Raw genomic sequence first — 27,230 nt, forward strand, 5'->3', positions numbered from 1 at the left:
GACATCTGAAGGCAGCCCTGTTTAAGGAAGTTTTTAATGTTTGATGTTTTAGTATGTTGTGAGCCGCCCAGAGTGGCTGGGGAAACCCAGCCAGATGGGCAGGGTATAAATATTACTGTTGTTGTTGTTGAAACCTAGCCAGATGGGCAGGGTATAAATATTACTGTTGCTGTTGTTGTTGAAACCCAGCCAGATGGGCAGGGTATAAATATTACTGTTGTTGTTGAGTGTATTTTTAATGGTGGCAGTCAAGTAGCGGAATGCCCTTTCCCTAAAAGGGCTTTCTTGGCACCTATTTTCTGATCTTTTTCAGCGGCAGGTTAGCATTATATTTTTATTTTCTCAGGATTTTAATATTATTAACATATTTCATTATCTATAGAGCCGGTAAGATATAGTTTAAAATCTGAAACTTTAGACGCTGCTATGCATTTGTTTTTATTTCTGTTTCTGATTTATATCCTATATTTAAACACTTTATGATTGTGGTTTTATAATTCTATGTAATTTTTATCTCGTTAAGCTCCCCAAAGACTGTTTTTGTCATTGGGAAGAATAAAAATTTATTCATTCATAACAGTTCTAAGGTCTCAAGCAGTAATTTTTTCCAGGCCTGCTATTCAACATCCATTTTACTTGAAAATGCCTGAAGTGTATCAAGGAGCCTTGCCACATGCAAAACATATACTTGGATGAGTCCTATGGGTAAGCAACAAATCACCAATATTTTACAGCAAAATATTTAACTAAGCAAAATATTTAACTATAATCAACTAAGTCTCACAAGTTGCACAATTTTACTCAGAGGAGCCAATCCTGGGCATTTGTTTATGACATCTACAAGTATATTAACTTTCTACATTAGGAACACATTTTTAAATTTTGGCTTAACATAACTGGAAAACACAAGCTCATTTTTTAATTTGCACCTGCAGTACAAGTTACAGGTAGGTAGCCGTGTTGGTCTGATGCAGTAAAAAAAAAAATCCTTCCAGTAGCACCTTAGAGACCAACCAAGTTTGTCATAGGTATGAGCTTTCGTGTGCATGCACACTTCTTCAGGTATCTTCAGGTATTCTTCAGGTATCTGACGAAGTGTGCATGCACACGAAAGCTCATACCTATGACAAACTTGGTTGGTCTCTAAGGTGCTACTGGAAGGATTTTTTTATTTTTATTTTGACCTGCAGTCAGCCAAGCATGTGCAAGCAAGGTTTAAATAGATTTTGCTGCTTTCCAAGCCACATGAACAAGCATAGCATGCATCTACAGTGGATACAGTTTATGGAGATCAATACATAATGGCTTAACAACTAACTTCTACATGTTTACTAAATGGTACATACATAACACAAAAATAACAAAATAGTATGCATAGGTGCTGTTGCTACTTTGCCTCCTGGTGTATATTTGGATGTGTGACACACTAGCAGTGATGAATAAAATTTAAGTGAGAGGATCCTTACTTAAAGCAAGTCAATAAGTAATATGCAACTAAGTTGTCACTGAAATTTCTATTTAAATCACAATTTACGCTCCACATAGCATCTTTGTTTATGAAGCTGGTTTGCCACACACACAAAAATATATCAGGCAGGGCCAGGAACTTTATTCCCATCTCCTAATCCTAAAGGACTGACCACTTAGTAACGAAGATGTTACTTGCTAATTAAAAGGTAGAACCTGAGGTGTACATATACTATTATATGTACAAAAAGTGTACTAAAAATGTGTGTAGCTTACCTACCTTGATCCAGTTACATTGTAGCATATTATTGATTGCCATGGCATTCAATTTATTTTTCAATTCAAAACCACACACTGCACTAGACAAATACTTCTTGTCCCTAGGCACCAGTATTAAACAGAATAACCAGGTGCTTGGTACACATTGCAGAGATTTTTTTCTAAATTGAAAGCAACACCAGGGATGCCCAAGATTACTTCTGCTTGCAATAGTATAAACTGTTACTCTAAGTAAACAGAGCACATGCGAACAGCATATCAGCTGTGCAGGGTCACAGTCCAACTAGGTGTTGTAGGGAGGGATTGAACCTGGCAGTTATCACCTGCCAGCAACCACTACACCAGGCTGCTGTAAGGGAGAGGAGAAAAGATGCAAGACCACTATCTGTCCTGCTAAGAAGCCAGGCTCTTCCCTCCATCAATTTCTACCTAGCAACAGTATTTACATCAGGTTGCAGCATAGGTTGAAAGAGAAGGGATGCAGGACTACTCCACTGGCCCAGCTGCAAGACCTGCACTTTAAGTGCTTCCTCTCCTTGGACTTTTCCAATTGTAGGTCATTAGATCTTTTTCGTCAGAACTTGAACCTGACTTTGCTGATTTCCTCCTCCCTCCTGATTTTCCTTTTGTGTTGTATCTTATTAGACTGTGTGTTTAAGGCCAGGGACAGTATTTTTCATGATATGTAAAGCTATTCTGGGAGCCTTTTTTGGCTGGAGAGTAGGAGAAAAAAATACTTTAATAAATAAACTCCATGCATTCAAAGCATCAAAGGGCCAACCTGCACATGATGCTCAGTTGTGTGATTCTTCCCCTTGAAGTTTAATTTTGGTTTTGTTGTTGTTTTAATGAAAAGCAGCCCTGAAGATTGTGAACAGAAGAGATGTGTGAGGTGGTCTGCTTAACCATTTCACTTCTTGCTCTATGTCCAGTCAAAATCTGCCTTCCTAGCTGCTTTCCCAACACAGAGGAAATATACCAAGCATGGGCTATATTGCTTTTATCACTAATCACACTATGCTTGTTCTCAGCTTTTCTAGAAATTGGGTAGATACCACTGTACATGCTTTTCAAAAATCAGCAATATTATGAACAGTGGTATCTACCCGTTTTCTAAAAAGTGCACAATGAGATAAGTAACAAAGGCAATAACATGATACGGTAGCAACAAAGTCTAAAATGTGATATAAATAATGTGGCACTCACCACTGATGTTTAAGATGCTGACTTTTCAGTGAAGGACTATTTGGTTACACCACCTGTTGCTTTAACTGAGATTTTCATTCATCAGTCCTGAAGACAATCACTGTCCCATTCCAGGCAGTACAGACTATCCATATCTTAGGCAAGTACTGTATGCATTTATCTAGGCTTCATGTTGCATGATTAACATGTGACAGCTACCCACTAGAGAAGTTAGCATGCTGCACCAGGGAAGGGGAGTGTTGAAAACAATACAAGGAACCTTTCAGAAGTCCAGGCACTACTACAGCAAAAAATCATCTTGGCAAGAATTCTAGAGTTTAACAGCAGCCCAACCAATTCCCTGAGGAAGCTCCCAGGCAAGGTATTAAAGCCCTGCCACATCACTCTCTGCTCAACACACATCAGCATTTATCCTTTGAGTTATGGGACACACCAGGCTCTCCTGCAGGTCCCGCCCTGGCAGCTTCACACCACTGTCACTGTGTCAGCTTGCTCCCTCAGCGTTTTCCTTCCTTTATGTCCACTTCCTTCCACCCCACTTGCATTGACATAAGCCACTTCCATGGGGGCTCAATGCTGCTCCTTCTTTGTGCCCCCCCCCGACTGCCACAACCAGACCTGCACCAGCGAAGTTGCCTCATCTCCCTCCCCAAAACTTTCATCCTCCCATCCCGCCAACACCCCAGGATGTCACTCCTGCAAAACACACACACATCCTCCTCCTCCTCCTTTCTTCTTCTTCTCCTCTCTCACGTGCGAAAGCGGACCCCCTCCCCTTGGGACCCTTCCTGGCGGCCCTGCAGCAGCCCCCCTCCCCGCTCCTTCCCACCTCCTCCTCACTCACCTCCTCGGCCTGCTTCCGCAGCGCCTTCTCCCGCTCGTACTGGGTGAGGAGCTGCTCGTTGTCGTCCCGCAGCAGCTCCAGTTCCACGCTGGTCTCCTGGCTGTGCGCGCAGACCGAGTCCAGGTTCTCCAGCACGGCCACCACCAGCGGCATCAGCTCGGCCACCACCTCCTCGTCATAGCGCCCGATGAGCCGCTCGAACTCGCGGTAGATGGAGCCCGCCAGACCCGACACCCGCTCCGACATCATGGCCGGGCCGGGGCCGCCCGGGTCCTCTTGGTACACCACGCCGTCCGCCAGCTCCATGGCCTCGGAGCTCAGGGCAGCACGGGCCGGCCGAAGAGGAGGCGAAAAGCCCCTGGCAGGAGCAGCAGGAGAAAGAAGAAGAGGAGGAGCAGCACCGCCCGCCCGCCTCCCTCTGCAGCGGGGCCTTGATTACAGCTCAGCGCGAACAGGAGGGAAGCTTGGGTGACAGGCGCGCGGCACTGACCTCACCCACGGCGCCGGAGTGGAGGGAGGGGACGCGGGGCAGTGACGTTATCGGTGGGCGGGGGCACCGGCGCCCCTGAGTATTCGAAGAATTGGGGCGAGGGGCGGGGCCAAGGCTGACTGACGTGTGGCGAGCGTGGGACTGGGCGGGGCCCCGAGGACCAGGGCGTGGCGGCCGTGGCGCTGTCACTGAGTCGGGAGAGAGAGGGAAAATAGGGCAACGTGGGAGGCTAGGCCTCCTCCGACATCCTCGGTCCAGCCGATGGGTCTTTCTTCAGGCGCAAGCGCCACAAGGATTCAGGGAGGTTTGCATCCACATAAAGAGACACAAGAGTGTTGTGGCACCGTGAAGGCTGGTTTAGGATGATGACACGACAGCCCAACTTCCTCAGATGCAATCCCAGGCATGCTTCTCCGTATATAATGAAAACCTATTTATACTGGCTTTTTACCCCTTGCAAGGTGATCCCAACAAGAAAACAAAATAGGAATTTTCCAAATTGTGTGTGTTATGTTTTTGTGTACCGTATGTTAATATATTTATTGCAGGTGACTAAGAAAATAAGAGATGTTCAAGCCTGAAAACATTTCGGCTTCTGCTTTCTCCGGTTGCTCCGATGGGAATTAAAGGGCGCTGCCGAAACGAAAATACAAAGAATCGTAGAATTGGAAGGGACCCTGAGGACCATCCAGTCCAACCCCTTTTCAGTGGAGGTAGTCTGTAAGGGGATTGAACCCATGACCTTGGCGTAATCCGCACCACTCTCTTAACCAACTGAGCTAAATGGAACGAGAAAATTAAAAACCATTAAAAGTCCAGCAGAATAAAAAATGTTTTTTGTTGCCTGCCTAAATGTAATCAGGTAGAGGACCGGTCTCATGTCTTTGTAAATGGTATCACTGAGTTTAATTATTCCAAGGTAAATGTGGCTAGGATTGCAGTAACCCCTCCACCCTCACAATGTGTGTTTAGCGCCCATGTTATTTATACATAATCATGCATATAACACTATAGAATTATGTTTGGAAAAGAAAGGTCTCAGCTCCAAGGTGCTTGCAATATATGTTTTGACACTGGGGATGAGGGAGGGAGAGAAACAAAGATAATGAGGAATGAATGTGAGCAAAATTTGGTTGGGGTTCTTTTGGCTCCTTTTGGTTGGGGTTAAAACAACAGATTCAAGAGAAAGTGGGATGATGTAAGAAACAAACAAAATCTAGTTGCTCTAAAATGTCAGAGGGCAAAATAAAAAGGTACTAAAATACAGTTTACAGGATTTTATAAAGTATAAACAGTCAAGAACAGGAATGAGCATAGCCTGTAACTTGTTAAAAACATTACAACTGTTGTCTGTGAAGAAAATGACATGTGCTAAACGGAGTGGAGAAAAGGGGGGTGTTCTTTTGGACTTATGGGGAAAGAAAAACAAGAAGAAGACATGTCTGTCTTTTTATTGTTATTATTATTCAGAAGCAGCAGAGTGGTAGCAACAGAGGAAGGAAAATGATGGGTGTGTCCAAACTTAAGTCTTGTGATGTTCTGAATGCATTCCAGCCACTAGGTCAAGTCTGTCGCATGGGCGTGAAGCAGAGATTATGTATGTGGCAATTTCGCACTGTAGTCGGATTCTGCTTCCTTATTGCCTCTGCCAGCAACTTCCTGTGAAAACAAAACTCAGAAGTGACAAAGGCATTATAGCCAAAGCAAATTATGGTACTGATGCTGCAGAGAATTCTTTTGGGCAACTGGTGAGCTCAAATACATTTTTTTGTTTGCTTTCTTGAATATTGAAATATTCTCTTAAGTTTGCTTAAGCCTTTTAATCTTTAAAGTAACCAAGAGACTTCTGATAGCTAGGATTGACTTTGTCTATATTGATGCTTGTGCAAGCAACAACACTTATTATATTAACAGATCACACGTATTGGTGATCTGAGCTCCCTCTACTGGTCCTGCCAGAGCACTGGATATACATATTTTTGCTTTTCATTCAATATATGTTTTTCATCACTAAATACAGTAGTTACATTTTCAAGGGAAATAGGAAGGGGAAGCTAATAAGAGAAAATGGCAACTACCTGGCTTTCTTGAAATCCCACAAACTGACCAGAAGGATATGGGTGGGACAGGCAGTAAAAAAAAGAAGTGCAGGGAACCCAAACCCAATTTGATGTTAAAGGTAATGGTAATGGGACCCCTGACCATTAGGTCCAGTCGTGACCGACTCTGGGGTTGCGCGCTCATCTCGCATTATTGGCCGAGGGAGCCGGCGTTTAATTTGATGTTACTACAGGTCCATTTATGCTTAGGCTTTAACTTATTTAAAGTACAGTAATGCATCACTTAATAAAGCTGCCCCAAGCTCTTTCAGTGTAAGTGTAAAGAAAGCATTGCAGTTCCCCGAGAAGACATGACATTAAGAGGCCAAGTGACTTTGGGTGATATCCAATATTGCCTTCACAGACCTGCCCTTCCTCTCTAACTTTCCCTGCAGCCCCAAATTATTTTATCTAGACTGTCCCCCAACCCTCCAAAGCAGATTTGCAGGGCATGTGTGGAGCTGGAGTGGGGAGGGGAGGGGAGGGGAGGAAAGGGAAGTTCTTCTAGTAGACAGACATACTTGGATATCACCCTTTGCCTGCAACAACTCAAGCCTGCACACTCACCTGGAACAAAGTCCTATTGAGTTGAGTAGGAATTACTTCTGAGTAAATATGTATAGTATTGTGTTGTCAACTTTTTTACTCAAGAGTGGTTTTTTTGCTTCATTGGCACTAAGTTCATGCCAATTTTAGCATAGTTTTATTATTTAATAGTGAAGCACTTTAAAAAGCTCAGAATACATAAACATTGCTCATGGCTTACATTCTATCTAATCAAAAAGTGTGGCTTTTTCAATCACCAGCAAAGGGCTCTAGTTTCACTTGCATCATGAATCAAGGGTAGAAAACAGGAAGCTCCAGGTCAGGAGGTGGAGAATGGAATCATTCATAGTTGGAGAACTTTTAAAGTTACATAAGGCTGCTACCCTAAACATGCCTACTCAGAAGGAAGTCCCTTCAAATTGCCAGGTAACATCATAGCTGTCAAGGTCTCCCTTTTTTAAAGGGAAATTCACTTATCCTCGCGAGAAAAGGTAAAACTTGACAGCTATGGATAACATGAACACAGATTTCCAAACAGGTTGTATATTTTTTTCTGGATTTTCATTCGTGAATCAGCATTAAGGGGAATTACTTATTTAACAAAATTTATACACATCTTGATTGTAAGGAGGCATCTAAGTGGTTTACAAAAATATTATATAAAAACAATAAAATTCTTGGTAAAAAAAAGTTTAAAAAACAGATATTTTAAAGCAGGCTTCCTCAACCTCGGCCCTCCAGATGTTTTGAGACTACAGTTCCCAGCATCCCTGACCACTGGTCCTGCTAGCTAGGGATCATGGGAGTTGTAGGCCAAAAACATCTGGAGGGCCGAGGTTGAGGAAGCCTGTTTTAAAGCATTAAAATATGATTAAAATCCACAGTAGCTTCAAAAGCTGCTTCTACATCTCTGGATAGTCTTGCCTAAATAAAAATGTTTTAAGCAGGCACTGAAACCGATACAGTGCAGCTGTCTGCCTGGTATCAGGGGTACAGTTAGACAACTGTAGCTCTAGTACTTCTTACTCTCAAGCAATGAAGCTGCTGGTTGCAAATACTAAATATGAGTTGCAATGGTATCAATGGCCTCAAGTGCATGTTCAGCAGAGTTTTCTGCTCACAGTATTGCTGCTTGACAAGGCTTAAAAAATCAACAGTGAGGGAAGTGAGGAATGGAGAACAACCTGTTATATATTTCTGTAGAAGCAGCAGTTGGAAAAGGGGATTGAGGAAGCACCAGTGTGCTCACACAATAATCTGGGGGTACGCATGAATTACCTCTGATTCTTGCCTTTATTTTATGTCAAAAGTTATTAATGTCAAAAGGGAAACAGCTGTCGTAGCAGAGGGAGGTTGTGTTGCAAAAGCCATTATTGCATTTTCCACTAGGTAAAGGTAAAGGGACCCCTGACCATTAGGTCCAGTCGTGACCGACTCTGGGGTTGCGCGCTCATCTCGCATTATTGGCCGAGGGAGCCGGCGTATAGCCTCCAGGTCATGTGGCCAGCATGACAAAGCTGCTTCTGGCAAACCAGAGCAGCACATGGAAACGCCGTTTACCTTCCCGCTGTAGCGGTTCCTATTTATCTACTTGCATTTTGACGTGCTTTCGAACTGCTAGGTTGGCAGGAGCTGGGACCAAGCAACGGGAGCTCACCCCGTCACAGGGATTCGAACCGCCGACCTTCTGATCAGCAAGCCCTAGGCTCAGTGGTTTAACCACAGCGCCACCTGGGTCCCACTTTCCACTAGAGAGCAGCAAAGACTCGCAATTTATTTACAGCACCATCCTATGTAGCTTATGTTTACTCAGAAATAATACTTTGTTCAGTGAGCTTAAAGGTAAAGGTACCCCTGACAGTTAGGTGCAGTCACGGACGACTCAGGGGTTGCGGCGCTCATCTCACTCAGTAGGCTGAGGGAGCCGGAGTTTGTCTGCAGACAGTGTTTCCGGGTCATGTGGCTAGCATGACTAAGCCACTTCTGGCGAACCAGAGCAGCGCACGGAAACGCTGTTTACCTTCCCGCCAGAGCGGTACCTATTTATCTACTTGCACTTTGATGTGCTTTTGAACTGCTAGGTAAATGGGTATAGGATGGAAGTATTATTGATTGATTGCATGTAATATCACCTTTTTATCCAAACAGTTCAAGGTGATGTGGTGCTCCCCATTCCTCATTTAATCTGCAAAACAAGCCTTTGAGCTAGGTTAGGCGGAGAGGTAGTGACTGGCCCAGTGCGCTTCATGGCCAAGTCGGGATTTGAATCTTTGTCTCCAACATCCTAGTCCAACACTCTAACCACTACATCACACCCAAAGGCTGACTATGTACGTAGAAAAAGTTACAGGTAGGTAGCCGTGTTGGTCTGAGTCGAAACAAAATAAAAAAATTCCTTCAGTAACACCTTAAAGACCAACTAAGTTTTTATTTTGGTATGAGCTTTCGTGTGCATGCACACTTCTTCAGAAGAAGTGTCTGAAGAAGTGTGCATGCACACGAAAGCTCATACCAAAATAAAAACTTAGTTGGTCTTTAAGGTGCTACTGAAGGAATTTTTTTATTTTATGTAGAAAAATCCACAGGACTCCAAATAAAAATCAATAGGTATGGGGGTATATTAAATAACACTTGGAAGAAGTACCTTGGCATAATATGTTTTGGCTGGAGCTATAATGTGACTTTTGGATTGATCACTTTTATTTTTCTTATTCACTCTCCGTAATGCATGCTGTACCTATACATAAAGACTTTCAATCCAGTATTTTTGCATGGGCATTTTGACATGGGGGGGGGCTGTAAGGCAAGAATAAAAGCTGTCATTAAAAATCTAATAAATTTGTGTTTGGAAATGGTTGAGGTAGAGTGTATTTTCAAGCTGATGGCTAGCAAGTTGAATATTTACCATTTGACTTAGGACTTTTAGATCATTCGTATACTGGCAATAGTGAAGGAATCAGATTGGGAGAGCACAGTCCAGAAAATGCACCATCATCCCAGAATTAGCTAAGAGTATGACATTATCTGAAGATGCATACCATGAGGTTCAAATTATCTGGAATGTTACATGTGCAGAGTCTCAGTGCAAGATTTAATCTTTAAGATCATGGATCAAGGTGCTTTCCTGGCAGTCATTCACAAGGAGTATTTAAGGACATCATGCTTGGGTATGTTGATCCTACGATCCCACTGTTCCAGGAGAAGGCCACTGCCCAATATTGTCCTAATCATATGCACTCCCAGCAGCAAACTAGAGACCAAGACAATGCTGTTAGAAGGTAGCGATCAGCCACTCCCACGGTGTTCTTGGCATTATGTCAGTAAGAGCTGTTTGACAGTGGAACGAACTCTCTCGATAGCTTGTGGACTCTCCTTCCTTGGAGGTTTTAAAGCAGAGGTTGGATAGCCATCTGTCATAGATGCTTTAGTTGAGATTTAGTTGAGATTCCTGCATTGCAGGAGGTTGGACTACATGAGCCTTGGGGTTCCTTCCAGCTCTATGATTCTATGTCACCTCCAGTTACCCATGCAGAAAAAGTACCAATCCATGCCCAGTGACGTGAAGATGTTGCAGAATCCACTCCTCTCCACATACAATACACAAGCACAATCCCTCCCACCAACAGACAACAGTGCCTCTCTCTCCAATGCCGGTGATCACCCAAAACTCAATAGGCTTCTGTGTAGAAATCAGAGGTTCCGCTGCCAGGAGCAGGAGTGACAGCTTGGCCCCCCGACTGTGGGTACCCGGGGCCGTGCATGCCAGTGCCATGCAGCGTGCATGGCCCTAGCCAAAATCTGTGGGTGCCCAGCCCCTTCATGTGGAGTTTTGTGGGTACCCAGGGCCCCAGCACCTATGTCCAGCAGGGTTCGAAATGTATTGGGGTGCTTCCACATAGATAATGCCAGGCATCCCCAAACTTGGCTATCCAGCTGTTTTGGGACTACAATTGCCATCATCCCTGCCCACTGGTCATGTTAGCTAGGAATGATGGGATTTGTAGTCCCAAAACAGCTGGAGGGCCAATTTTGGGGATGCCTGGATAATGCTAATAACATTGCATATAGCATGTGTGCTCCAATTCAGCAGTAAAGAGCAGGTTTTAATGGGGAAAGCGCTGGGGTGGGGGTCAAAAGAATAATTAATAAAAGCTCAGACAGGGAGCTTTAAAGCACAGACCTGTGCCTAGAAATGCAGAATGAAAGCAAGTCTGGATGACCCTAGATCAGGGGCAGGTCATGCTCTAATCCAATAATAGGTCATGTTGCCAGAATAAGCAGCAGGTGGCTTTGAGATAGGAGCTAATAGCCCTTCACTGCAGTAAAGAACAGGAAAAAAATAAACAATGATTTCATTATGGTTGAAATGAAATGAGTGAAAAAAACATCCCTCTCCAAAAGTGACATGGAGGGTCTGTTAACTCACAAGCAGGCTACCACATTATACATTTAAAGGGCATTATTTCCTTCAAATAATTCTGGGCACTGTATGTTGAGGGTTGCGGGGAATTGTAATTCTGTGAAGGGAAAACTACAGTGCCCATAATTCTTTGAGGGCAATATTGTGTTCCAAATGTGCTTTACAGGTGTATTATGTGTACTCAGCTTCTGACTGATACCTCTGTCACCTAGAAATAATTATAAAGGGTTGTATCCACTGCTTCCATTTCCTCTCCTCTCCCTCACCCCACCCCACAATATCTTCCAGAATCTGCTCCAGAGGATCCCCAAGCCTGATTTTGGGGAGTGGGGAGCTGGAGGGTACAGGAGAGGAAGAAGATGAAGCACTGGATATGACCCTCAGTTGCAGGCTCTTGGGTCCGAAGAGAGTCAAACTGCACAGTCCGCAATGGAAGACTGAATTTTGATCTGACTAGAAAAGAGGAGGCTCCTCCAAATTATTATTTATTGTGTTTTTAGATATGCTGTAAGCTGCCCAGATGGGTGAAGTATAAATAATAAAATTATTATTATTATTATTATTATTATTATTATTATTCCTTCAAATCAACCTGAGTTGAGGGACAGCTAAGGACCTCTATTGTACCACTGGAAATCTGTGAATACCATAAGATATCAGGATTTGGTTGCGCTCTCCGCATAAATAGGATTTATTTATAAAAGGATGCTTTATTAGTTTGTGCCAATGGCAGCTTCAGTGGGACATGGATTTCATCAGGACCACAGTGTGTAAGCGGAAATGGTTAATACCCAACTCCAGAGCAACTGGAAAAAATGCAGGATACAACTATGGTAAGCAAAAGCAATAAGGACACTTTTTACAGTTCTGGGTGAAAAATACTAACAGATTATTAGAAATGGGAAGTCTGTATTTAGGAAAATCTGCCATTTTAGGTTTTTCTCTCGGTTAAAATGATAGGAAGGAAATATATACACTGGACACACACACACACACACACAGAGAGAGAGAGAGAGAGAGAGAGAGAGAGAGAGAGAGAGACAGAGAGAGAGAGAGAGACAGAGAGAGAGACAGAGAGAGAGAGAGAGAGAGAGAGAGAGAGAGAGAGAGAGAGAGAGAGAGAGAGAGAGAGAGAGAGATGGTGGTGGTGATATTACTTTTATTAGCAGGAACTGCCACACTGAAATGCTGGTACTCGTGTGTCTGGAATCACAGCTTGGGTGTTAAAGGGCAGTGGATAAAAGGATCAAGGGCACCCACAGGAAGGAGAAAAAAGACCAAGGATCAATCCAATTATTGGATTAAAGGACAAATGGCAAAAGGCTGAAGTACAGTACAAATAAAGAAGCAAGCGGCGAAAGGATAAATGAGGTGAAGATACTAAAATTATTTCAATACTATGCAATGTGGAAGGGTGACAACAAACAGCTTGTGAGGATGCTAAAGAGGGAATAGAATCCTGGTGATTCAGGGTGCTTCCAAGCTGCTAGTTTTGGGTGGGATTCAAGAACATGCCAGCAAATTAAAGTTAATATGGTGCCTTTGCTCGACAAACCTGCTTCCCTCCAAAACTTTTTTTTGTTTTGCAATCAGGAAAGTGATGGGGAAATGCACTGAACGTATGGAATAACAGTTGCTTGACATAATGTTTTATTGTAAGTTGCTTTGGGTTGCACTGGGAAAATAAAGTAAATAACAACTTAAGTAATTAATCAATCAGTTAATGGCATATGCATCAGATTGCATGCTCAATAAATAGCTGTTGTTGTCTACTTTCTTCACAAACTTTATGCAAAAAAAAAAAATCGGCATGAAAATACTCCCACTCTCTAGTAGGAGTGACAAACCCTTGGGGCCAACCTGAAGTCCTGAGGTTTGCCTGGCTGCTCCCCACTCCCGGGTAACAGTGGGAAGGCTTGAATCTCCAGGTAGGTGAGAATGTCTTCAACATGTATTATTATTATTATTATTATTATTATTATTATTATTATTATTATTATTATTCCTTCTATGTGCTGTAGAGGGAATTGAGGGGCAGATAGGGCGAGTCAATCTGGGAAGGTGGCCCATCTAGCAAAAGGAAAACTCTGATCCTAGACCTCCGCTGCCTTGCAGGATATCTTTGGGAAAATAAAAGGTTAAGGAGTAAACCCTACACAAATCCGGAGTGGAGTCCCTAAGAGGCCGGGTGGTGCCTTGTATACCTCCTGCTGCAAATCCTACAGCCAACTAGTGCCAAGCGTATTGCTTTACTTTGGACCATATCAGCGAGGCCAGCAGGGGTGGCCTTGTCATCTGGGCAACCCAGGACCTCCATACTGTACACACTTTCCAGCCTTGCGCCCTGGGGAGCTTGTTGCCGTGCTGCTAACTTCACCCCCAAGGCTCGCTCAATTGTCTCTCTCAAGACAGATGGATGCCAACAATCCAATTCTGAGAAACCTGTGGAGCAGTTTTTGAAGCCGGCGGCAGATGGCGCCCAAAGCGCCAGGACGTTGGCCCTGCTTTGCCAATAAGCTGAAGACCTAAGGCAGCTAATGAGTATGGTGAGAAGGGAATGTACCTGAAGGAGTCCCACTGTGAGGCTGGGCTGTAGCCAGGCTGGGGGCTGTAGTAGCGACAGTGTTACCACAGCCACCAGCAGGATCGGATCCACGACGGCAGGCAGGCAGGTACGGGGGCACAACAACTGGGTGGGAGGGATGGCTCACGGAGCCCTGGGATGCTGGGGGAAGAGACGGAGGTGTCTCAGAGGTCGTAAGGTGTGGCGGAAGCATCAGTGCTGCAGAAGCTGGAAGAAAAGGAATGTGGATGACAGTGTGAGATGAAGGCAGGAGAAGGCTTATGGAATTAGCGGACTTGGAGGGCAGCGTGTAGGCATTTGAGGCAGGGAGAGAACAGGGAGGGAGGGCTGTCTAGCAAGCACATGGGCATTTGAGAAGTCCATGGAGAAGCGAAGTTCACCTTCGAGATCACCATGCCCCATTTAGGCCTGCTCAATCACTTCAGTCTGCAGAACTAGCACTGTTACGGGTGACACACTTTGGAACTCTGCCTATTGACCACAGGTAGGTGCCTTAATTGTGCTCTTTTTGGCACATGCTAAAATCATATGTTTAGGCAAGCCTATCTGGATATGTAGAATGTTGAGAAGTGTTTAAATCTTGTTTTTAGCTTACCGTTGATTTTAATTTTTTAATGCTTTAAATGTTTTCAACTGTTTTTGAAAATTTGTCTCATTCTTTTTTGGAAACTACTTCAAGAGATTTTTTTTTACAGTCAAGCAGTATGTTTTTTGTGTGAAATGAGTAAATAATGCAATGCAGTACAATAATAATAGGAAATTCTTGCTATTGATGCAGGGATAAGGAACCTCTCATCAGAATCAGCCAACATAGTCAGTGGTTATAGAGGATGATGGGATTTGGAGTCCACTAATCAATGAAGGGCCAAAGGTTCTGTATCCTTGATATATATAGGGACTGGAATGGCCATCTGTAAGGGAAGCTATAGAAGAGTATTTCCTGCATACGGGGGTTGAACTAGATGACCTTTGAGGTGTATCTCTCTCTATCCTATGAAAATGTGCCCTTTTCTGAAATGAAGTTTAATATAATAAAGATAATTTAGTAAGTATATCAAAAACATGTAGCCTGTAAATACTTACAAGGTTGCATATTGTTACAGTAAAATGACTATTATCTATCAATCAATCAATCAATCAATCAATCAGTAAAGTGTACAAAAACATGATCTGAAACACCTCTGATCCTAAACAAACCAAACTGAAAATAAGGTTTCTATTAGTTTCAGTTGGTATGAACAGTGAAATACATAATCCTCATTAAGGCATTAGGTCTTGTATTACTTGGAAAGTGAAATTGCCATGTTTCAAGTTGAACAATTGTAATTAGTATCTTGGGCCTTGTGGGGGGATAACTTTCACATTTATCTGCTCAGTGTCGTAATTTTGTTATGAGAACATATGGATATGCCTGCAAAACCAGATAAAAGTTATGAGCCAGGCTATATCCATTTTCTTTGTGCCAAATCTCAGTTGCTGTGTAACTTGGAATATACCTGTAATATAACTCCTTTCTGACTGACTGTAATGTTTCTATATTCTTCAGTGCTAAACTGAATATGCAGCTATTTGGCACATTTGTGGGACCACTGCTGTGCTGGTTATCCTCTGATGTAAGATGAATAGTGTGTGTACACTGCGCCTAATCCACTTATCTGATGGGTTGTCCTCAGTCTAATACTGCATAATGCTGCAACAGACTGAGACTTTTTATACCCTCCAGACTTCTGCCACAGCAGGATTTAGATCTTGATCATATCACTGCTTTCCTATTGCAGCAGGACAATGGCTTCCATTGCTGAGCGGACTTTCATCGCCATCAAGCCTGACGGAGTACAGCGGGGCTTGGTGGGAGAAATTATCAAGCGATTTGAAAGGAAGGGATTCAAACTGGTAGCCATGAAATTCATGCATGTAAGTTTCTGTCGAGGTATATTGCCAAGCATTGTTTTTCTGTTGTGAAATTGCCATGCATTGTTTTATCGGTCTGTTGTGTGCCTCTCAAAGTGGACTCTGAACAGAAATAAATTTGAAGTAGTCAGTTTTGAACTGCAGCACATTGCAGCCGCCATAGCTACGACCCCAAGGAGAGTCCACAAATATAGGTGGCTGGGTTGATGACCTGTCGATCAACCTGTACAGTACATACCCCTCAAGAACAGCAGTATATAGCATAATATCCAGTTCATTGCATACAGAGTGCATTATAGTACATAGTGTAATGTAGTGGTGTGGTGGTTAACATGTTGGAGAGACCTGGGTTCAAACCCCCAATGAGACATTTGTGGTGACTACAATCTTTTGCATAGTTACCTGGAGGAAATCTCCATTGAACTCAGTGTTGCTTACTTCTGGCAGCATAAGTTCAACTTCTAAAACTAATTGAACTGTAACTTTAATTAGGAATGCAAACAGTGTTGTAAATAAATGTTTCCATTGATACTGCTAGCATGAAGTAGGCACCCCTCCAAGGAAGAAGTACCCTTCTCCCCCCCCAAAAAAGAAGAATCTGCTTGATTCTCAGACTTCCTCTATATTCATTCTTATTCACTGACTTCCTCTACATTAATATGTCACAAACTGTAGTAAAATTCAAAAGCCTCATTATCACCTCATTCACTTGTTAGAGGGTCTGTCAATTACCCTGGAATTTTGGCAGATAATTGTTATGATTCTTGCTCTGAAAGAAATCTTCTGGAACTGTGCTATAGCCCCATTTCATTCCTGCTCCACTACACCACCATCATTTTACAATATAACTTAATATTTTGGATTTTTTCCAATATCTAGCAGAAGGTAAAGCCATGCTGAGTACTCTAATTTTAGTAAGCAGCTGTCCTTAGTAGGAAAGGTGTGTCCTTAGAGGTATATTTTAAAGTCTATGCTTCAGATTTTCTTGGAGGTGCAAATACACTGTTCAATTAACTTGAGTGGAAATCATCTTGCTGAACGAACCAAAATAAATATTGTTTAAAATCTGTACTAGCCAGCTAAACTAATATTGTAATATAATGCTAGGGCAAATATTTGACAAGCAAGCGTGCAATTTAAGGATTAATACTCCTCTTGTGGTTAATTTTATTTGACATAAGATGCTCTTAAGTTCTTATGCTAAGCATTTTATTCCCGCAGGCCTCTGAAGATCTCCTCAGTGAACACTACAGTGACCTGAAGGATAGGCCATTCTTTGCTGGGCTAGTTAAATATATGCACTCTGGACCTGTTGTAGCCATGGTAAGTCTTCAGCAAATAACCTTGATTTCTTTAAAAAGCAAATGAACTTTATGCAGCAAGCACTGAGAAAAGAGATGCAGTTTGGTTGCATCTTCAGAATATGTGCTATATGTATTCTTGTGGAAAGAAACAAAACACTATGATTATTCTAAACCTCAGAATAATGATGATGATGATAAACCTCTGATACTAATAATGGACAAGGCCACAAAATAACTAAGAACCTAACTTCTACATTTTTATGTGGAAGTGCTTCTATTCCTTAAATAGAATAAAAAGAAACCACTTTAAAGAATGACCAGATTCAAAATATGATTAACAAATATAACACAATGTGATTGCCTAAACAAAAAGTAAAGTTCTAAGAAAAGACTGGCATTTTAATACATTTTCAAATGGAGAATTTCAGGGTTAGCAATATTAATACTACTAATCGTAATAATTAATTAAATTTGTATATCGTCCTTCAGCCAAAGATCGCAGGGCAGTTCACGACACAAAAATACAAAATGAGAACACAAAACACATAATGAAAACAAAAACTAGCCAACAACGCCCTCCCACAAACACATTTAAAAGGGCACGGAATGTTAATCAGCCAAAGGCCAATTAACTGATCTAATTGTAACCCCAGATCTTTGAAAGGTTGGCAAACTATGGCCCCATTTAGATAACCACTATTAGAATCTTATCCTCACATAGCAATGAAATAAAAATAAGCAGTGATCATAGCAACTGCACAGGTTACATGTACAAAACTGCACTGTTGCCTTGGGATAACTCCCATTGTCCCATAGCAATTGCTCATTAAAAGTAGCAACTGTGCAGCAATATTACGAGTGTAAAAAAAAAACCCAAACCCAACCCTCTCCCTTCTTCTAGAATGATGAGTAAGGCCTTCGAGAATTACAAAAATAGCTGCCTTTCCTTCAGTGCTTTGTCCAAGCTCTGATGCTGTCGTTGTCACAGCACCTTGCTACCTGAGAGATGAAAACTGCATCTTATGCCCAGACCATCCTAGGCTCTGCCATCTCTCAGTTCTAACAGTCTGTCCATACTTGATAATTCACAATGGATGCAGGCATCCAAATTATGACTGTGGGTGGGCATGGTGAAGAGGTGGAGAGACTCAAGGATATAGAAATCAGACCCAGCCATAGTTTATGTGCTTCTGTATAAGTCAAAGCGTACACCTGGAGTTAGTGGCCTGCTAGAATTAACCGTTTTTGAATGGAAATAGGAGGCAGTACAGTACAGTAAATGCACATTTACAGTACATTCACAGTACTGTAAATGTACTCTGGAATCTGCAATGTAAGCCTCTTATGTCTACATGTTCAAATTAACCCCCATCGTTTGGTTCAGATTTTGCAAAACTGCACTGCCACTGTACAGTTCAATTCCTTATTTCCCCCCCCCCTTCCTTTGTTGTAAAAGTGGATAAGCACCCATCAGCAACAAAAACTGCTGGCAGCTTTGAGCAACATGTCTTCTTGTTAATTGTGAAACTATATCTGCTGAACACTTGTAAGATTATACTGGAATAAAGCAAAGTGTATGAAAGGTGTTACAAGCAATAGGGGTTGAAAACAATGTCAAACATTTTTTTCCTCTACATGAACACATTATTTATGTTTGAATGGTAATTAGAGAAAAAAATCTAAAACGTGTGTCTGACTTGTTAGCCCTCCGTTTGTGCAATGGGGAAAACATTTGCTGCTTTGAGATTCTAAACCAGGCACCCCCAAACTCAGCCCTCCAGATGTTTTGGGACTACATCTCCCATCATCCCTAGCTGAAGGGACCAGTGGTCAGGGATGATGGGAGTTGTAGTCCCAAAACATCTGGAGGGCCGAGTTTGGGGATGCCTGTTCTAAACTATGCCCACATTATGTTCAGAGGAGAGATGCAATGGAATGCCTGTTCAGTTGTACCTTGGTTGACGAACACCTTGGTTGACGAACTCAGACGTTTTGGCTCCTGAATGCCACAAACCCGAAAGTTAGTGCGAAAGTTCTTTGGAACCCGAACATCCGTTTTGGCTGTCGGCATTGTTTCTGGGGCCAATCAGCCAATCAGAGGCCGTGCCTTGGTTTGCGAATGTTTTGGAAGTTGAACGGATTTCAGGAACGGATTCCGTTTGTCCACCAAGGTACGACTGTAAATGTTTGTTTAAGCATCTGTGGCCAGAGAGAGAGAGAAAAGGAAGATGTTGTTTGCTGTGCATTATTGTAAAATTTGTCACTTACTGGTTAATAGGGATAATATGTTACACGTAAGGTATCCTGTTTTCTCTAGCAGTCCAATAGGTGAGATAATAAAATTATCACACAAGTTTGGATCCAATGTGTTGGGGATCGTCTCTGTTAAAATGTATCCCTCTACCTGAAAATTTGCATTTTTGTGATGGTAATTGGTTTTTAGCAAAAAAAATTGACTGGCTGACTCTCCAACGTACACAATGTGGCAGCACTCAGCCACAAAAGCAGAAGGGACCCCCCCCCCCCCCAGGCTACCAAATGAAACAGAATAGCTCATAGTCAGAGTAAACTGTACTGGATGGAACAGATGGATCAGTGGTCTTGCTAAGTAAGAGCCAGCTTCATATGTTCCTGTGAGCAACACATGCATTCTGGCCATCTATAAGTCAAAATTTCTCATAAGACATTTTCTGATAAATCTTCTGAATTTGTTCCTTTTTTCTCACCCTAGAAGAAGGCCACTTAATACAATTTCCCCAAATTTCCTTAAGCATTTTATAATGGCATCCTTTTGTTTGTTTCCCAATGTCCCAGAACTATGGATAGAAAATCTAGGGAATTATGGAGGGTGTAAATAATAATAATAATAATAATAATAATAATAATAATAATAATAATAATAATTTATTTGTACCCCACCCATCTGGCTGAGTCTCCCCAGCCACTCTGGGCGGCTTATTTCCTTGACATCTGTTGGAAGGGTGTTCCCAGGGCGAGTGCCACTACCGAGAAGGCCCTCTGTCTGGTTCCCTGTAACCTCACTTCTCGCAATGAGGGAATCGCCAGAAGGCCCTCGGCGCTGGATCTCGGTGTCCGGGCTGAATAATGGGGGTGCAGACGCTACCAACTAGGCTACCAACCCAGAAAAAAAGATTTAAAAAAGATTTAGGTTGAAATATTGAAACTGTGCTAGTGCCACTGCTAGTAGGAAGCCACACCCTCAAGCAAATTTTGGAGAATTTCTCCGCCTCCCCTTGGAAGAATTTTGTAAAATGGTCCCCTGCTTTTACCACTCTCCACAGATGGGGTAAATTCTGAGAGGTTGTTTGCACACTGCTGTCTTATTCACACGGTGGTAGAGTTGGTGAGAATCATGTGATGTAATGAGTTTTACTGCAACAATCGTTTTAATCTCAGTTCTTTGGTTGTTCAAGGTATGGGAAGGCCTCAATGTAGTTAAGACCGGAAGAGTAATGCTGGGAGAAACTAATCCTGCAGATTCCAAACCTGGCACAATTCGTGGTGACTTCTGTGTGCAAGTTGGCAGGTAAATTCAAAATTGTCCTCTTACAAAATGGAATTGCTAACTAGTTCTAGTCTTCATGCAGTTAGATTACAAATATTATATCTGTGCATTAATAATAATAATACCGTATTTTTCTGTGTATTAGACGAGGATTTTTTCCCGATGAAGTAATATATAAAAATAGGGGTCGTCTTATACAGGGGTAGTTCAGAAGGGGGGTGGGGGATTGGTTGCTGCCGTGAGCAGGAGATTGTCAGCGGAGGTAGTGTGTGTGATAGGTGTCTGCATCAAGGGCTTTTATTGATTGGATGGGTGATAGGCGGCCTCTGGGGGTGAGCGGTCAGACGTTTGTTGGCTTCTGTGTTGCGTGCGATAGGAAGCGTTGTTTAGGTGGGTGAGTGAGCAATCCCCTCCCCCCAAAAAACAACCCTGGGCAATCCTCCCCCCAAAATGTTCAACAACTCTGTGCAAATTCCCCCCATTTTATTAACTTTGAGTCCCCCAAAATACGTGTTATACATGGAAAAATATGGTGGTACTACTACTACTACTACAGTTGTACCTTGGTTTTCGAACAGCTTAGTTCTCAAATATTTTTGCTCCGAAACACTGCAAACCTGGAAGTGACTGTTCCGGTTTGTGAACTATTTTTGGAAGCTGAACATCCGATGGGGCTTCCATGCAGTGGCGGAGCTTCATTCCTGGGGGTGGTGCGCGCTGCCCGCAGGGGTGTGACGGGGGGCAGCCGTGATGGCACCCCACCGGGATCGCACTGCTGGGGGCGGTGCGCTCCCCCCCACACTCCTCTTCCTCCGCCAGTGCTTCCATGGCTTCTGGTTGGTTGCAGGAGCTTCCTGCAGCCAATCAGAAGCCACACTTTGGTTTCCAAACCTTTTGAAAGTCGAAAGGACCTCCGGAACGGATTCCATTCGACTTCCAAGGTACGACTGTATTTTTAAAAAGACATTTGGAGTGTAAATTAATAGTTATGACCTGAACAGCTGATGCTTCTCTTAGTGGCTCCCCAACAACATTACAGCAAGCCTAACAAGCCCCTGCTTCTTTTGCCTTTTTCATTGTCTCAGTGCCTCTATTTGCCACAGTTCCTCCTGCCGCATTTCCTTATGCTACTGCATGTGATGGCTAGGGTTGCCAGACTCAACAGAGGACAGGACTTCTGTGCCTTTAATTGCCCTGCTCTCTTTTGAGTCTGGAAACCTTAAAGAGAAGCCAGCATACCCTTTGTTTAAGCAAAGGGTCTGCTGGTTTCTCTTTAAGGTTTCCAGACTCAAAAGAGAGCAGGGCAATTAAAGGCACAGAAGTCCTGTCCTCTGTTGAGTCTGGCAACCCTAGTGATGGCCTTGGGGTAGCACAGGTTATGGAGAGAGGCTGGCCTGCTAAAAACATCAAACACTGCTGTTGTAGCACCTCAGAGTTCCTTTACAAAGAATACATTGTGTGATATTGTTTTTCCCTTTGAGCGCCATAGCCTTGTCTAACAAGTAGCATTATAAAAACTTTGGGCTGTAGTTTAAATTTAAGACTTGGAAACTTTGCACACAGTTTAATATGCACAACACTTTGTCTTAGGAGGGTGCAAAGGAATGGAAAAGAAATAGCTTGTTATAGTAGCAAACAATTACTGAAACACAAGGTTTCATGCTACATCCAGCAAAGACTCTTCTCTGTTGCACTATATGCACAATTAATATGAGGGGAAGGGTTATTGTCCATTTTTCAAAACAGCCAATAAAACTATTATTTCTATGTTTTTCTGTTTTATTACCATAATGATCAAATTGTTTTCAACTGTATTGCCCTTTTAGAAATATAATTCATGGCAGTGACTCTGTAGAAAATGCTGAGACTGAAATCAACCTATGGTTCACACCAGAAGAAATTGTCGACTACACAAGCTGTGAGCACCCATGGATCTATGATTAAAACGTAATGGATTACTTGTGTATTCCTTTGTTCTGTTTATCTGGAAATAGTTCCTACCTCCAATAATATCCTCTGAAATTGTTTCCCCCTTCCCTCTCCCCAAGGTGCTTTCACGTACATTTGTGGGGAAATGACCTGTGTGGTTTATAAATAAAAAAAATTCCTTCCAGTAGCACCTTAGAGACCTTATCTCATTATACATGATAAAGCTATTTTTAGCCACCTCACCCCTTGCTTTTTCCTGTAAGTCATTTACCACAACTATCAACCAATCACCCATTCCCACCACCCTTCTGAGTAATACCCCTTCCCAGCCTCTCACTATATATAAGGGTCTGGTGACTTCTGTTTCAGTGTATCTGAAGAAGTGTGCATGCACACGAAAGCTCATACCTATGACAAACTTAGTTGGTCTCTAAGGTGCTACTGGAAGGAATTTTTAAATTTTGGTTTATAAATGTTAATTGTATTTGTTGTGCTGACTGAAGGTTTTATTTAACTAAACTGGAATATACTTTTATTCATTAGAAAAGGAAATGGGGTGAGGGCTGTTGAAGAAGAGAACACACTTTTGCTCTCCTTCAGCAGTTATCAAACGCACGTGCTTAATTTTATTATATTTACTGTACTCAATGGAGTCAACCATTACTTTAGGTTGTTCATATTTATGAGTTTGCAAGATGAGAAGAGCTGTTTAGGACAGCCCGGTTTAGGGAAGCTTTTAATGTTTAACCAACTATTGTATTTTAATATTTTGTTGGAAGCCGCCCAGAGCGGAACCATTTACCACTGAATACAGTGGTACCTCTACTTACGAATACCTCTACTTACGAATGTTTCTACTTACGAATGGAGCTCTGTCCGCCATCTTGGATGCGGTTTAGATAGGATTTTTTCTACGTACGAATTTTGAGATTGCTTCTACTTGCGATTTTTTTCTCCCAATGCATTCCTATGGGATTCGACTTGCAATTTTTTTCGACTTACAAATGTGCGTTCGGAACGCATTAAATTCGTAAGTAGAGGTACCGCTGTATGTTACACAAGTGATAAATAACACACTCCTTGAATGGATCAGTAGAGTGGCTCTTCTGTTTCACCTTAAAATGCCAGGTCATGAATGCAGCAATGCAAATCATTGCACTACAATGTAATTTAAATGTGGTGTAATCACAGCATATTGAATATTTATAGAATGTAATCTGATTGATTTCATAAAATGTATATAACACTTGATTGTAAAAAAGGAAACCACCTCAAAATGGTTTGCAAAAAGAATAAAGCAATGAACTTATCAGTAAAAACAATTGTTTAAAACATACAAAAAATTAAAACCAGTAATAAACTAAAAACAGATTAAAATACACATCAACATTCTAGATATCTGGGTAGGTGCCAAAAGTGCACAGTGAATAAGCTTGTTTTTATATCAATAAGCAGGGAGTTCCAAAGTGTAGATGCTGCCACGCTAAAATATTGAGTGCCAGTTCTACAGAGTGAAGTGGCTGAATTGGCATAAAAGGTGATCTTGCAGGTGGGCTGGTCCCAAGTTGCTAAGGGCTTTATATACTAACGATTTGAACCTGGCCCGGTAGCAAATTGGCACAGAACACAGGCGTTATGTGCTGGCAAAGTCTCACTCTTATCAGCAATCGTGCAGCAGCATTCTGTACTAACTGCAACTTCTAAATCGGGTGCAAGGGAAGTCTCACAAGAGTACATTACAGTAATCCAGCCTTGAAGTAACCAACACCTGGACTACTGTGACTAAACTTTCCAGGTCCAGGAATGGGTGTAGCTGTTGTACCAATTGCAGTTGGTAAAACACACTGAGGCTACCTGAACCTCAGGTGACAGAACTGGATTCAGAAGCACCCCCAAACTGTGAACCTGCTCCTTCAGGGGGAGTACAATCTATCCATGGTAGGCAATTGACCCAATTTCTCAAACTTACTCACCCACAGTGCCTCCATCTTGCCAGGGTCCAAGCTGAGCTTGTTGTCCCTCATCCATCTCACCACTGCATCCAAGCAACAGCCCAGGGCCTGTATGGCCTCTCCTAATTCAGAGGTTATGGAGAAATAGAGCTGAGTTATGTTATGGAGAAATAGACCCTGCCCTAAAACTCCCAATGACTGCTCCCAGTGGCTTCACGTAGATAGTAAATAGCATTGGAAATAAGATGACGCCGTGTGGCAGCCCATAACATAGCTGCCCAGGGAGCCGAAAAGCACCTTCCCAATGCTACTCTCTGGACTCTGTCGCAAAAGCAGGATTGGAACCACTAGAATACTGTGGTCCCAATTCCCATTCCCCAGAACCAGTCCAGAGGGATTCTGTGGTGAATGGTAGCCAAGAGATCAAGAAGCAGAAGCAAGGTCACACTCCCCCTGTCCTGCTCTCTGCATCAGGGCGACTCAGGCCCTTGACCGGATATTTGTGACTAGTTGATAGCTGCTCTAGTCTAAGGGGTCCAGAGTCAATTTCTTTAGGAGCTGCCACACTTTAGGAGTTGCCCCTTTCAAGGCAGCAGGGACCATCCCTCATGCAATGAAGTGTTAACTGCACTCTAGACCCAACCAGTCAGCTGCTCTCTGCTAGAATTAGTAGGCCAGGAGGGACAGGAGTCAAGGGGACATGTGGTCAGATGTATTGCTGCCAGCACCTTGTCCACATCAGCGGATTGCATAGGTTGACAGTGTTCCCACAATACATCCTCTGTAGTGGCACTGGATAAAACTTAATTGTAACAAATATTGGCAAAATTTAAATGTTGGTTTCTGCTTCTAATGGATACACATGGGTTGCAATATCACTTTGAAAATAAAGCTTTATACAGATGGTTATTAAACTCTTTTATCCCCTCTAATTCTAACTCTGCTCAGTCACAGGCCATTTTAAGGCAAGATTAGTATAGATGCTTATGAAATGCGTTATGAGAAAAGGCGATTAATACAAGGGACATTCACTAAGGCTAAGCTGTGCCTCCTGTCTCTCATTTCTATTACTCTGTTGTTGGAAAGGGAGGCATTGCACAGCATTGCTTCTTAAATCTGTTGAGCTTCATTACATCTGCGTACATGGTTCCTTATCTTGATTACATGAGCTACAGAAACTTAATTCATGCTATGTACCACAGTTAAGAAAGCAGACAAGCTGCTCTACAGCATGATTGGCTTGAATGTTTGAAAGCTCAGGTGATGAATTATAATTTCTCAACTCTGAGCATAAGAAATCGCCTTACAACAGGTCATCGCAGTAGTGTCTCCTCTGATTGGTAGTGGCTCTCCAAAGTATTGGCAGAGGTCTCTCCCATCATCTGCCAGCTGCTCCTTTTAAATGGAAACGCCGGGTTTCAACCTGGGATCTTCAGCACATGAAATCATGAGCAGTCCTCCCCAAAACTATGTTCCTTTCCACAGTGCAAACCCCAGTTTAGCATGTTTGATGATCTAATACATATGATTATTTTCTCCACAAGACTTAAAAGTAGCTGAAGATCCACCTGAACTGGACATCACTGCAAGAAAGGGTGCTAACACTTTCGCCTGCCCAGTTTCCCCACTAGAAATTACATCCACAAAGCTGATATTAGTATTGGTGGTGGGGGGTGGGTATCCTTATTACATGTTCCTGCCTCAACTGGTGCTAATAGCAATTTTTGCAGGAGGAGGGGAAGAGATTTTCAGCAAGGAAATTGTGAAATATAACTTCTGTCCTGAGGGCCTGATCTACTGGGGGTGGGGTGGGGTTTTTTCCTTTAACTATTGGTAGGTTCAGAAGAAGTAATGGATCTCCTTTGTAAATAAGTCCATTTGGGGAGTGACTGGAGGAAGTGGGTAAAAGGCTGCAACATCTTAATGGGACCTAAAATGCCTCATGAAATTATTATACTGAGAAGCCTGTGATAACTGTGGAAAGCAGAGCGTCTCCTTAGGGGGCGTGGGGGGGGGGAACAGAGCACATCATAGCACAGTTTATATGTCCTTAGCAAAAAGGCAGAGGACTTTAAAGTTGTTGTTGTTTAAAAAGGGGGGGGATCCCAGCCAGTCTGCTACAAAACATGTTTTATCAGATTTTATCAGCTTCCCCTCTGCATCAGAGAGGAGGGCTTCTAATGATGGGCTCTTCCTAGCTAGAGCAGATGGAGAACCTTTTAGGATCCACGGGCCAGATCTTTATCAGGATCTGCCTCACAGGCCAAATGTGTGGGCCAAATCTGACAGGTGCAGGAACACCCACCTATCAAAATCCCTATTCACTCCCATCAGGCCCCTGGCCCCATGCAGATTAAAATCCCTTCATTGTATCCAATGGAGTAGTCCTGTTGTCACCTACGAACGTGACTGAGGCGGCAACCCTAGCCCCACTTCCCTGGGAGCAAGTCCCACTGAATTCTATAGGACTTACGATTAGGGTTGCCCTATATAACTCAGGTCCATTCATTTCAACGAGTTCTGAGGCTAAGCAATCTCCGGGTTGCTTTGTACTGTATATTGCTCAGACTTGTTTCCTCCACTACTTGGGGAGAAAACACAGAAATGCTGCTGGCATGCTTTCCCCCTCCAACTCGGGATCCTGGGGCCAGGCGGGGAACCATTATCTGCTCA

General features: G+C 42.7%; 2 protein-coding genes and 1 long non-coding RNA gene across 9 annotated transcripts in view; 1 reads left to right on the top strand and 2 right to left on the bottom strand.

Moving 5' to 3' along the window:
- Positions 1 to 4,304, bottom strand: part of SPAG9 (sperm associated antigen 9) — an 82,768-nt gene extending 78,464 nt beyond the window's left edge. For all 4 annotated transcript variants that reach the window (XM_035104337.2, XM_035104332.2, XM_035104336.2 and 1 more), the window contains exon 1: positions 3,797 to 4,304. In XM_035104337.2, the coding sequence (XP_034960228.1) occupies positions 3,797 to 4,102 (306 nt within the window). In that variant the 5' untranslated portion in view covers positions 4,103 to 4,304. The remainder of the gene's footprint in view (positions 1 to 3,796) is intronic.
- On the top strand, positions 212 to 22,634 carry NME1 (NME/NM23 nucleoside diphosphate kinase 1). 4 transcript variants are annotated; one of them, XM_060271895.1, is made up of 5 exons: positions 212 to 319; positions 15,714 to 15,849; positions 17,068 to 17,169; positions 20,585 to 20,697; positions 22,503 to 22,634. In XM_060271895.1, exons 2-5 carry the CDS (start codon positions 15,721 to 15,723, stop codon positions 22,618 to 22,620), a joined length of 462 nt encoding a protein of 153 aa, XP_060127878.1. In that variant the 5' UTR covers positions 212 to 319; positions 15,714 to 15,720; the 3' UTR covers positions 22,621 to 22,634. The 4 variants fall into 4 exon arrangements, with proteins under 4 accessions (XP_060127878.1, XP_034960231.2, XP_034960230.2 ...); XM_035104340.2 differs by lacking the exon at positions 212 to 319 and adding an exon at positions 5,920 to 6,034; XM_035104339.2 differs by lacking the exon at positions 212 to 319 and adding an exon at positions 9,472 to 12,184.
- Positions 5,711 to 27,206, bottom strand: LOC132591754 (uncharacterized). The gene is made up of 3 exons (XR_009557201.1): positions 27,031 to 27,206; positions 24,579 to 24,679; positions 5,711 to 5,945 (listed from the first exon to the last, which is right to left on the bottom strand). It is a non-coding gene; the product is annotated as an uncharacterized LOC132591754 (long non-coding RNA).
- Positions 27,207 to 27,230: the final 24 nt, after the last annotated feature.

The sequence above is a fragment of the Zootoca vivipara genome, chromosome 2 (assembly GCF_963506605.1).
Source record: "Zootoca vivipara chromosome 2, rZooViv1.1, whole genome shotgun sequence".
In the NCBI taxonomy this organism is placed as follows: Eukaryota; Metazoa; Chordata; class Lepidosauria; order Squamata; family Lacertidae; genus Zootoca; species Zootoca vivipara.